General features: G+C 41.1%; 2 protein-coding genes across 3 annotated transcripts; one reads left to right on the top strand and one right to left on the bottom strand.

Moving 5' to 3' along the window:
- Positions 1 to 3,083: 3,083 nt before the first annotated feature.
- LOC146566494 (uncharacterized) lies at positions 3,084 to 8,136 on the bottom strand. 2 transcript variants are annotated; one of them, XM_085286002.1, is made up of 12 exons: positions 7,962 to 8,136; positions 7,456 to 7,753; positions 7,081 to 7,233; positions 6,015 to 6,091; positions 5,476 to 5,806; positions 5,013 to 5,252; positions 4,732 to 4,855; positions 4,510 to 4,615; positions 4,172 to 4,410; positions 3,921 to 4,076; positions 3,661 to 3,823; positions 3,084 to 3,571 (listed from the first exon to the last, which is right to left on the bottom strand). In XM_085286002.1, the coding sequence occupies exons 1-11, from the start codon at positions 8,034 to 8,036 to the stop codon at positions 3,685 to 3,687; spliced, it is 1,938 nt and encodes a 645-aa protein (XP_085142128.1). In that variant the 5' UTR covers positions 8,037 to 8,136; the 3' UTR covers positions 3,084 to 3,571; positions 3,661 to 3,684. The 2 variants fall into 2 exon arrangements, with proteins under 2 accessions (XP_085142128.1, XP_085142129.1); XM_085286003.1 differs by having other exon boundaries at positions 5,488 to 5,806; positions 7,962 to 8,130.
- A 531-nt stretch (positions 8,137 to 8,667) lies between these two features.
- Positions 8,668 to 10,367, top strand: LOC146566493 (kinesin-like protein KIF1B). The gene is made up of 5 exons (XM_085287832.1): positions 8,668 to 8,703; positions 9,073 to 9,118; positions 9,816 to 9,924; positions 10,043 to 10,109; positions 10,257 to 10,367. Exons 1-5 carry the CDS (start codon positions 8,668 to 8,670, stop codon positions 10,365 to 10,367), a joined length of 369 nt encoding a protein of 122 aa, XP_085143958.1.
- Positions 10,368 to 10,979: the final 612 nt, after the last annotated feature.

Genomic DNA, 10,979 nt, shown 5'->3' with positions numbered 1-10,979 from the left:
CTCTGGTGAGCTGTGAAGGTCACACTCTCAGTAGCCTTCAACAGCCACACAGACAGATACACTCAACAAAACAGGAACACACAGATGCTTCAATCTATGCAAAGGAGTGCAAGACACAGAAAAGCGCTATATATGGCTACATTTTCAGCAATTTACCGTTTAAAAGTGGGCCCTGCATAAACAGGATGTGGACCAATTGGTGCATTCCCAAAGTAAATGTGATACGAAAGAGTAGCTAAATGCAGTTTAATAAATGGAAAATAATCCTCTCTTATTTAGCTAATCCTGAAGGAAACATAACACATGTGGAACAGAGTTAGGAATGGGTACCGGCAATGTTCCCTCGAAGCTGTGTGTGTGCACAATTGCGCACTACTGGCACGGTCTCTGCGCACAGAAAATCTGCGTTGCGCACAAAAAAAAAAATCTAACCTGAATTGAAATTAAAATCAATACTTTAACAAGTCTGTTTTGCAGTGTTAGTCAGTGACTGGCTGCTCCCGTATGGGATCCAGCCAGTAATGCGATTCACATTCGTATATACGCAGCTAATCAATGTCGTTGACAGGCTCTGACAGCGTCCTTATGTGCCGACACCGGTGTTTTAGCGAGCAAAGCGGCGTGGCGACGTTTAGTGTGTGTCAGAACAATGAGGCGACTGCTGAGTGTTACAGGTGTTACAGCAGTGACACATCTGCTGCTGTCAGGCCTGCAGGTATCAGGCTGTTGTTCTCCTTCATCTCATAGTTGACAGAAATTATTTTTGGAGTGGCACAAATAATTTGTGTGGCATCAGATTTGATGCAATTTGATGATTGTTCTCTAAATAATTTAAAATGTTTATTTAAAAAAACGCCTTGGCTGCATTTTTAGGTAAACAGCTGCAAAAAACTTTGTTGTTTGCATAACTCAGTTACTTTTTTGAAGAAGTAACTATATAATTAATTACCCAACATTGGTCATTATTTACTGTATTTTGCAGACAGAGTTACAGACTCTCTCCCAGACCACAGACTCATAATACAAGTCAGAGCTTTATGAAAAAAAAACAAAAGAAACTTGTGTTTTCAAAATTGGAGTTCAAGTTATTTTTACTTCCAATAGTGTTAACATGCTACACAGGTCATGAACAAGATTTTTTTGTTTTGTTTTTTTAAATTTTCATTGTAAGTGGGCTAAAATAGTTAATTAAAAGTAGTCTAACATAAATGTAAATGCTGTAATTTTATTATTTTAATAAACCATGTAACTTGCATGGATTCAATGCTGGCGTCACCACAGTGCACACGTCTGCTGTTGCTCACAGTGGTCCAAGGGATCACTCAGGGAGTTTCTGTGTTCGCTCAGACACATGAAAAATTAGAGGGAACATTGGGTGCGGGTGGCTTTTTTTTTTCTTGAGATGTCATACACTTTGGATTCTAGCCAATCATTTTACGTTTCCAAGGATAGTAGGTGGGTCCAGGTACGTATGTTCTTTGAGAGCAGAGCTACAGATTAAATGTCCAAGGCAAAGCGGTCAAAAGTCTGGCTGTACTTCACAGCAAAATATGCAAACTCAGCAGCAACAAGTGCTTTAAGGTGATACTGTGATACTGTGCAAAGGAAGTAAAACCTCGAATCCAATGAAACACCTGGCAACGCAATAGCGTTTTTTTAAAAGCAGAGAAATGCATCGTATTTGATAGCTTGCTGCGAGACTTCACACCGAGCACATCTGCTGCGGGTGGGTTGCCTGTTATTGGACCTGGAGTTAGCAACATCCCCCAAAAACCCGAAGAGGAGAGTCCTGGCCCCTAGCCCTGCCAGTGTAGCAGACGGATGATGATGCAGCAGCAACCGTTCTTCTCTGCGTGAGGAGCTTAATGTTGTTCGTGTGTAATTTACGTTGAGTAGGCTAACCACGTTATTACATTAATGCATGTAAGGTGAACTAGCAAACACCGTCGTAGTTACATGCGACTGTCTTCTTGTTTGATAGGGCTGCAGAAAAAGCTAACACCGTTATCTTTTTACAAAAAAAACAAACAGCTAAACATGTTTTCCATTATTCACCGGTTCCAAACAAAGTAGGTATGTTGTATCAAAAGAAAAGGCTAACTTGGTTATCATTTTGCAGAAAAAAGAGACTGCTAAAAATAAAAACATAAGAGGTTTTTGGACAAAGTTTGTGTTCTCCATTCTTTAAGCAATTCAATTCAATTCAATTTTATTTATATAGCACCAAATCACAACAAAAGTCGCCTCAAGGCGCTTCATAGATACAGAGAAAAACCCAACAATCATATGACCCCCTATGAGCAGCACTTTGGCAACAGTGGGAAGGAAAAACTCCTGTTTAACAGGAAGAAACCTCCAGCAGAACCAGGCTCAGGGAGGGGCGGGGCCATCTGCTGCGACCGGTTGGGGTGAGAGAAGGAAGCAACGGTTAGAGCACCATTTAAGCACCCGCACAGTTTCAAAAGTACCGGTATCGGATAAAACCTAAATGATACCCATCCCTAAACAGAGTATAGATAAGGAATCTCTCAAATACTTCATAAAATGAGCATGTAGAAAGTGATCTAGCATTCTGAATGTTCACAATGACTCTCAGAGAGAGACCTGCTTCATTTTAAATCAGCCACTCGTGTGCCACGCCCAGAGTGCTGACCATTTGGGATGTGGAAGAAAAAAATCACGCCAAGTCAATGTTCAAAGGCAATGGTCATGGCCAGTAGTGGAACAGAAAAGCTAGTTCTGCCATCAATGGCCTGATGGGCCAGTATGGGATCTATAAAAATGAGAGACAGCTACTCCTCCCTCACCCCACTCAGTATCACTGGTATGAGGTTGAGAAGGGGAAAATGCATACAGGTCAATGCTGAACACATGAGAAGCTACTTTAAGGCATATCACCCAATTTGTAATATTGCTAAACATTTCTTAAGGCAGACGAGTCATGCTGGCTGGGTCAGTGTCATTTTTGTTGTAATTGATGTCTGGTTTGTTCTGTTCCCTAGTGATGGGTAGGGATGGGTACCAGTATCCGGTGTTCTGACATAATCCTTGAAATAGTCATAACACAGTATCCTCAGCAAAGATGAATTAAACAAGTTTTATTTTAATGGAAGTTTACTTCAAGTCTTCAGATTTTTACTGTCTTTTATTTGATTACTTTAAAGTATATGATTACATTAGAGTAATTAAATAAAGACAGTTTTGATGGAGCTCCTGAGCCAGCCCAAGCTCTCTATGAAGACGAGGAAAAACTCCCCTGGGGGGGCCAGACTGACGGGAAGAAACCTCGGGAAAGCCCATTCAAAGAGAGATCCCCTTTCCTGGGATGGCTGGGGGGGGTTACAGGAATTCCAAAACACTGAAATTTAAAGTGGGCCAATTAAAAAAAATTATTTCCTGAAAAAAAGAAAGGTAATTCATACATCACACATAAATGATAACGTCTGAATTGTGTGTGTTTGTGTGTGTGTGTGATAGGCTTATCTCAGCCAAGTGTGATGCTGTAGCTCCTCCAGCGTCGGCCGCGTCTCCGGGACTTTGGTTAAACACGCGTCCAAGAAATCCCGGCAGTCTGGAAAGAAAGGAAAGAGAAAAAACATGAAGATGATAGTTCCAGTGGTCCAAGCCATCAGTCAGTCTTGAAGTGTGACGTTTTCTTACTTTTGGACAGATGTCTTTTGAATTTCAGGCGCTCCACAGGACGCCTGTCTTTTTCAGGCTCTTCTCCACAGGACGCCTGTCTTTTTCAGGGACAATCTTCACCCACAAATTCATAAAGTCCTTGTGAAGGGTCAGTTTCTCAATGATTGTTCGCCCATGGTACCTGTGGAAGATTACAGTTGTCATTAATTTTCATTAATTGTGTAAACTCACAGAAAATAAAACATTGATGCACTTCAAACCCATTTAAAAGTACCCACCTGGCTTCAGGTGCAGCATCCCCTGCCATTCTAGAGGCAGCAATTAGAAATCTTTCAGTGAAGGTTCCTGTTTTCAGGGTGACGGCTGCTCCAAGTTTGTCAGCCAGCTGGTGCAGGTGTTGAGCCGTGCTATTCCTCACTGCAACACAGCGATGGCTGAGCAAGGACAATATTAGACACACAACTCAGTGAACATGATCTCTCTTTCATGTCTTCTAATAAAATCACTACAGCTTCTTCTCTCCTCTTACGTCAGTCCTGTGTTAAACAGAGCGCTCAGAATCCGTCCATGGCTGCAATTTTCCACCATGGCATCAAGCGCCAGATTGACCTCCTGATGTAGAAAGTTGTTGTTGGTCATTGCAAGCTTCAGCAATAGAGCTCGGCCTGTTGTTTCAACTTCTGGGTCCATTGTTCTCTGGAGCTGAATGTAGAGCTCATTGATGGCATGTATGGCCTCAAAGGCTATTGCTGAGCGTTGGTTTTTCACCTAAAATGTGAGTGAAAATCATCAGTTGAGGCTGTAGTATGCACTTGAAGGGAAACTAGCTGCATGAAACGCATATAAGAAACATAAAGTGTGCAATACCTCCTCAATGAGGACCAGACACACTTCATGTAGTTTAGTCTTCAGGATGTCCGAGTGGTGCTTTGCCAGAGACTGAATAGTTTGCAAGCCCTGTCTTTTCTTAATCCTGTATTTACACAACACAACATTGAACACGACTTCAGGAACACCACAAATAACACAGCCACATTATGCAGCACTGTTTCTGTGCAGTATTTAATGTCTCCTTACTACGTTTCTTACCAGTCGTCTGAAGACAGCAGACTAAAGCTGTGGGACAGGCTCTCTACAGGTGTAGCTACAGGCGGGAGTTTGACCCTGCTCTCTCTTGGATTATTCTGACTGCACTGACTGTCTGCTTTCTTGTCTGATAATCAACGAGGTTAGTAAAAAGAAACTGTCATTTCTTCTAATTCGAAGCATGATGCAGTGATTAATTGTTCATTAAAATCTTTTTAAAAAATCTCTTAATTTAAAGTTTGATTATTCAGCATCTTCTACAGTTACTGAGGAAAACCACTTACCGTCTATAGGGACGACTTTTGCACGGCGCAGCAGCGTCCCAGGCCGAGGTCCTCGTTTTTGCGGTATGGGAACTGTTGGAGGTTTTGGAGTCAAAGGCTTTACTGCAGTAAATGTTTTGGTTGGTACTGTGTGTCCAGGTGAGGTTACAATCCCATCCTGGAAATGCTGCAGTTTTTCCAAAATAGGCCCAAATTTGTCTTTTGCTGTCAAGACTCTTATTCCACGAATGACCTTCGTGTCTGTTTAGACAAAAAAATAACTAAATAACTACAAATTGACATCTTACAAAAACAACAATAAACATTTTTCTTCCTGATTTTTTTTTTCTTCAAAAAAGCATATAAAATGAATGGACAGCAAGAATGTGTAATTTAGCATTAAAATAGATAATCTACAGTGTCAAATTTTAAAATCTAAACTAACTGATTAACAGCAGGTGTAACCACTAAAGAAAAGCATCACCTTTGAACCGACCTGCTCCTGAATGTTTAGCAGAGAAAACAGGCAATTGCGATGGACAAGCTGCTCGAGGAGGTGGAGGAACTGGAGTGAGCGGTGTCATCTCAACAGGACTAACAATGAAAGGAATGGCCCTCAGATCACTTGGTGTGTGTGTGTCTGCAGAGCTGAGGCTACTCAGACTTCTTTCAGGGTCCTCCTGATTCCAAAAGGGGTCATCCAAACAGTTCCAGCTTCCCTGGACTATCTCTGGAGAGCCTGCGCATTGCTCAGGTAAAGGTGGGAGTTGCACAGCATAATCTCTGGGTCTCTGTGCGATATGCAATGTGTCTGCCTGTTGAAAGAACACATTTGTCTTACTGCTCTGAGCTTTGTGAAAGTCCAGGATCCTGGACTCTGTGGTGAAGCGCTGACAGTTGCTCTGTCTACAGTGACTTACACAAAAATTACACTGTGCAAAGCAGCAAAATATAACACATCTCTCAGAAACATTTACATTTGATCAGCAGAGAAGTCAAGAATGAGTATGTTTAGTTACTTACATCTCCACCTGTGCGCTTTCTCTGAATCAAATCTTCAAAGCGATGGAAAAAGTTATCTGATGTCTTTTCAGACATGCCTGAGATAAAAAGTGAACAAATTGTTTAGAAATAGAAAGTTAGTGAGTGCTGCTCAGTGTGTGAGTGGCAAGTTCTAACTGAGCTGCTCAGTAAATAACTGTTATGATGTGGAACTCACAGAGCATTTTTTGAAAAATATTCATATATATACACTATTTTGTGTTTACAAAAATATCAGACATGTCTAAATCAAAGGCAGGTTATGATCTCTAATTATGATCTTTAATCAACAAATTTAAATAGACGTCCTAATCACAGCTTCTAAAACTAGACAACACTATACTGATAAATTCATATAAAACAGCAAAAAGGAGATAAAAGCACTGTCATAAATAGAGAAATAAGTACAGTAAATAAATAAATACAGTTTTTAAAAAATATAGAAAAAAAACATGTGTCATTTGTTACAACGACAACAAAATAGCAGCTTGGACAAAGCTGTTTCTTCAAGCTTCGCCTGCATTTAGGGTCTGCAAACCTCTGTCCCACAGGAAGAAGCTGAAATCCTCCAATAAGGGGTGGGAGTCATTTAAAGTAGAGTAACTCATCCTCTACAACTGCCTAGTATTCAAGGACTCTATGTTAAGATGCTCTAACATGGTACAGTACCTTCAGAAACGCCTCAAATTTCTTACATACTGAAAATTAAATCTCTTCTCAGGAACCTTTTCTCCATTCAGTAGAAGTAGATCTAGTATTCATTTTAAAGTTCTAATGAAGACAGCAGACTAAAGCTGTGGGACAGGCTCTCTACAGGTGTAGCTACAGGCGGGAGTTTGACCCTGCTCTCTCTTGGATTATTCTGACTGCACTGACTGTCTGCTTTCTTGTCTGATAATCAACGAGGTTAGTAAAAAGAAACTGTCATTTCTTCTAATTCGAAGCATGATGCAGTGATTAATTGTTCATTAAAATCTTTTTAAAAAATCTCTTAATTTAAAGTTTGATTATTCAGCATCTTCTACAGTTACTGAGGAAAACCACTTACTGTCTATAGGGACGACTTTTGCACGGGGCAGCAGCGTCCCAGGCCGAGGTCCTCGTTTTTGCGGTATGGGAACTGTTGGAGGTTTTGGAGTCAAAATAGGCCCAAATTTGTCTTTTGCTGTCAAGACTCTTATTCCACGAATGAACTTCGTGTCTGTTTAGACAAAAAATAACTAAATAACTACAAATTGACATCTTACAAAAACAACAATAAACATTTTTCTTCCTGATTTTTTTTTTCTTCAAAAAAGCATATAAAATGAATGGACAGCAAGAATGTGTAATTTAGCATTAAAATAGATAATCTACAGTGTCAAATTTTAAAATCTAAACTAACTGATTAACAGCAGGTGTAACCACTAAAGAAAAGCATCACCTTTGAACCGCAATTGCGATGGACAAGCTGCTCGAGGAGGTGGAGGAACTGGAGTGAGCGGTGTCATCTCAACAGGACTAACAATGAAAGGAATGGCCCTCAGATCACTTGGTGTGTGTGTGTCTGCAGAGCTGAGGCTACTCAGACTTCTTTCAGGGTCCTCCTGATTCCAAAAGGGGTCATCCAAACAGTTCCAGCTTCTCTGGACTCTCTGTGGAGAGCCTGCGCATTGCTCAGGTAAAGGTGGGAGTTGCACAGCATAATCTCTGGGTCTCTGTGCGATATGCAATGTGTCTGCCTGTTGAAAGAACACATTTGTCTTACTGCTCTGAGCTTTGTGAAAGTCCAGGATCCTGGACTCTGTGGTGAAGCGCTGACAGTTGCTCTGTCTACAGTGACTTACACAAAAATTACACTGTGCAAAGCAGCAAAATATAACACATCTCTCAGAAACATTTACATTTGATCAGCAGAGAAGTCAAGAATGAGTATGTTTAGTTACTTACATCTCCACCTGTGCGCTTTCTCTGAATCAAATCTTTAAAGCGATGGAAAAAGTTATTTGATGTCTTTTCAGACATGCCTGAGATAAAAAGTGAACAAATTGTTTAGAAATAGAAAGTTAGTGAGTGCTGCTCAGTGTGTGAGTGGCAAGTTCTAACTGAGCTGCTCAGTAAATAACTGTTATGATGTGGAACTCACAGAGCATTTTTTGAAAATATTCATATATATACACTATTTTGTGTTTACATGGCAACGGGAGGAAACAACCCGGCAAAATAACACATGACATATAATATTAATTCAGCAGTGGAGTTCTCTGCCAGGGCATGACTGACATTTATGAACATCGCTGTGAGGCATTTTATCACTCTTGGAGCCATATAGAAAATATTGCAGCTCCTCTCCCTGTCAGATAATGGCACTAATTTCACCAGCATGGTTTAAACCTCTGTGACTGCTGAAGGGCAAGAATTACTGGTTCTTTGTGCGTCTTAATCCTTACCAAATAATGAGAAAAAGTCTGTCATTTTTCACGGCTTATAATTCAAAAGGTGGGCTTTTTCAAACCCCACATTAAAACAAATGTTTCTTTTTTTGGCATGTATTCATTTATTTATTTATTTTTGATGCATCATTCCAAAGTAGTTATGCAATATAGAAAAACATCTGCAATGAAGTAACCAAGAAGGTCACCAAGGGACAGTCGCCATGGCATTTTGTCCTGATTGTGTCAAGAGCGTGGCTGTAAGCATAAAGGAAGAAAAATTCCATCCATCCATTCGCTTCCGCTTATCCTTTTCAGGGTCGCGGGGGTCACTGGAGCCTATCCCAGCTGTCATAGGGCAAGAGGCAGGGTACACCCTGGACAGGTCGCCAGTCTATCGCAGGGCTAACACATAGGGACAGACAACCATTCGCACTCACATTCATTTGCACATTCACACCTAGTGACAATTTGGATTATCCAATTAGAGGCTTGTTGCTACCTAGTTAGCGATGCTACACACCTGTTACTGTGTATTTTTCAATGATTCAGCACTCCTTGGATTTTTAGACAGTAATGAGATCATGTGCACACTCCACAGAGGTCCAGAGTCCAAATGTGACCTCTAGCACCAAACGCTTGCTGCAGCTGTTGGTGTCAGAGGTGACACACAAGGTATCAGGTTTTCTGTGTGATTACTTTTTCATATAGGACCAAGTATGTTTGGATAGCGTTTTGCCCTTGAAAACTGCCGTTGAATATTAGACATTGTTGTCTAATGTTATAAATGTATTGATGTGAAAGGTGTAAGTGTGACAAATATGGAATAAGATAGGAAATGAGAAAGGAGGCAAATACTTGTTCACAGGGCTATAGTCTGTAAATGGTCTTCTTTTGGCTATAGTAGATCTTTTACTTGTTCATTTTTTAATTGTTTGTTAAAATAGTTTTTTTCCATCATATTGAGTATAGAGGAATGCAACTGTGAGCTTTAGCAATTATCCCGCTTCAACAGGACCGTGATCCCGATGTGTGAGACAGCAGGGTGCTGCCACTGGTGTTGTAATGTGTGATTTAGTTCCTCCTAACATTTCAGTTTTCTTCCAGTATCTATCCTCTGTGATTACTGGCTCTTTAGACAGATTTAATAGAAGTGTGTGAGCTATTGGCTCAGTATAAAGGGTCAGTAGTGTTTTCATGTCACCTATCCATCCTCCATTTAGTCACCCAAAGCATGTAGTAAATACTGCTCACTTTTATTCACCTTCTCTTAAATCCAGAAAAATTCCCACTTGTTAACGTTGAGTGTGTGTGTGTGTGTGCGTGTGTGCGTGTGCGTGTGTGTGTGTGCGTGTGTGTGTGTGTGTGCCAGTTGCAGCCTCCAAGTTGAACACCATCACCAAATCCAACCTGGGTCAGTGTGTCAGCAAGTACGACCTGCTGGTCTGGTTTGAGATCAGCGAGCTGGAGCCCACTGGAGAGTGAGTATCCACCTGGAGTGTTATATTCACGCACAAGCTTTAAAGGAACCATAAAAATGATCTCCAGGAAGAATATTATAAGTTGGGATGTTGTGTCACCTCCTCCCTCCATGCACAGGTACATCCCAGCCATCGTGGATCACAGTGGAGGCCTGCCCTGTCATGGTACCTACCTGCTGCACCAGGTACAGGATTGGTGCACATGTTGTTTCCTTATTACTCACACAGTGGTAACTGCTTCCTTTGTACACAGTTGAATATCTTCTTTTAAAGCGTAATGTTGCTCTAGCTGTGCTCACTGTGATCCTGAGCTCCTGTTATGTTTGCTGCAGGGGATCCAGCGGAGGATCACAGTGACCCTCATCCACGAGAAAGGCAGCGAGCTCCATTGGAAAGATGTTCGTGAGCTGGTTGTAGGTGAGCAGCCTGCCTTTAGGGTCTAGTCGTGCTATACCTCTGTGTAGAAAACAAAACCCCAAAGCACCGAAACAATGTTTTATAGTGTTTGTGTGCTTTTGATAGAGGAAGACAGGACAGAACATCATTAAAGGGATTTGACTTTGTGAGATCACCCTGAAAACGCACCACTCTGTTCACTCTGAGATATTTTCAGTCTGGAAAGATGAATCTGTCGGGCTTCAGGCTGCTTCTCACTTTAAGCAGTTCATGCTGTAGCTGATGGACCAAAAATGACATTTGATATTTTAGACATTCAGCTGCTGACTCTGAAGCCAACAGGCTCTTGAGTGTGGATGATTGTGTTGGTACTGGATGCTGTGATCAAACAGCTGTTCTGATCTGTCTTCATTCATGCCTGTTGTTATTAAGCCTCCTAAGCTCCAAACCAGTAAAAGCAATCTTTGGAGGCAACACCCTTTTTAGTACTTTGCTGTATTTGTTTGTGATTGTGTGACACTGAACCACAGTGCTATGTATATCCTCTGTAACACTCAGACGTTTCCAGATCAGTGTTTCCCCCTCAGCTGTTTCTCACTATAGAGTCTTTCCTCTGTAACAATGAGGCACTCAGAAAAATTATGGTTCTTAAATGGTTC

Source organism: Mchenga conophoros, linkage group LG9 (assembly GCF_057382185.1).
Source record: "Mchenga conophoros isolate Kocher_MC1m ecotype Shallow Benthic linkage group LG9, M_conophoros_male_GT1.1, whole genome shotgun sequence".
NCBI lineage: Eukaryota > Metazoa > Chordata > Actinopteri > Cichliformes > Cichlidae > Mchenga > Mchenga conophoros.
Note: the sequence above shows the minus strand (reverse complement) of the source record. Positions and strands in the feature narration are given on the sequence as shown.

Bases quoted from the DNA above. Each gene is read 5' to 3' on its own strand.
- LOC146566494 (XM_085286002.1), bottom strand. From the start codon at position 8,036: ATGTCTGAAAAGACATCAAATAACTTTTTCCATCGCTTTAAAGATTTG. The intron at 7,234-7,455 runs GTGATGCTTTTC...TTGTCTAAACAG, and splicing joins ATCGCAATTGCGGTTCAAAG to ACACGAAGTTCATTCGTGGA. The intron at 4,411-4,509 runs GTATTGCACACT...CTCACATTTTAG, and splicing joins GTCTGGTCCTCATTGAGGAG to GTGAAAAACCAACGCTCAGC.
- LOC146566493 (XM_085287832.1), top strand. From the start codon at position 8,668: ATGGCATTTTGTCCTGATTGTGTCAAGAGCGTGGCT. The intron at 9,925-10,042 runs GTGAGTATCCAC...CTCCATGCACAG, and splicing joins GAGCTGGAGCCCACTGGAGA to GTACATCCCAGCCATCGTGG. The intron at 10,110-10,256 runs GTACAGGATTGG...TGTTTGCTGCAG, and splicing joins GTACCTACCTGCTGCACCAG to GGGATCCAGCGGAGGATCAC.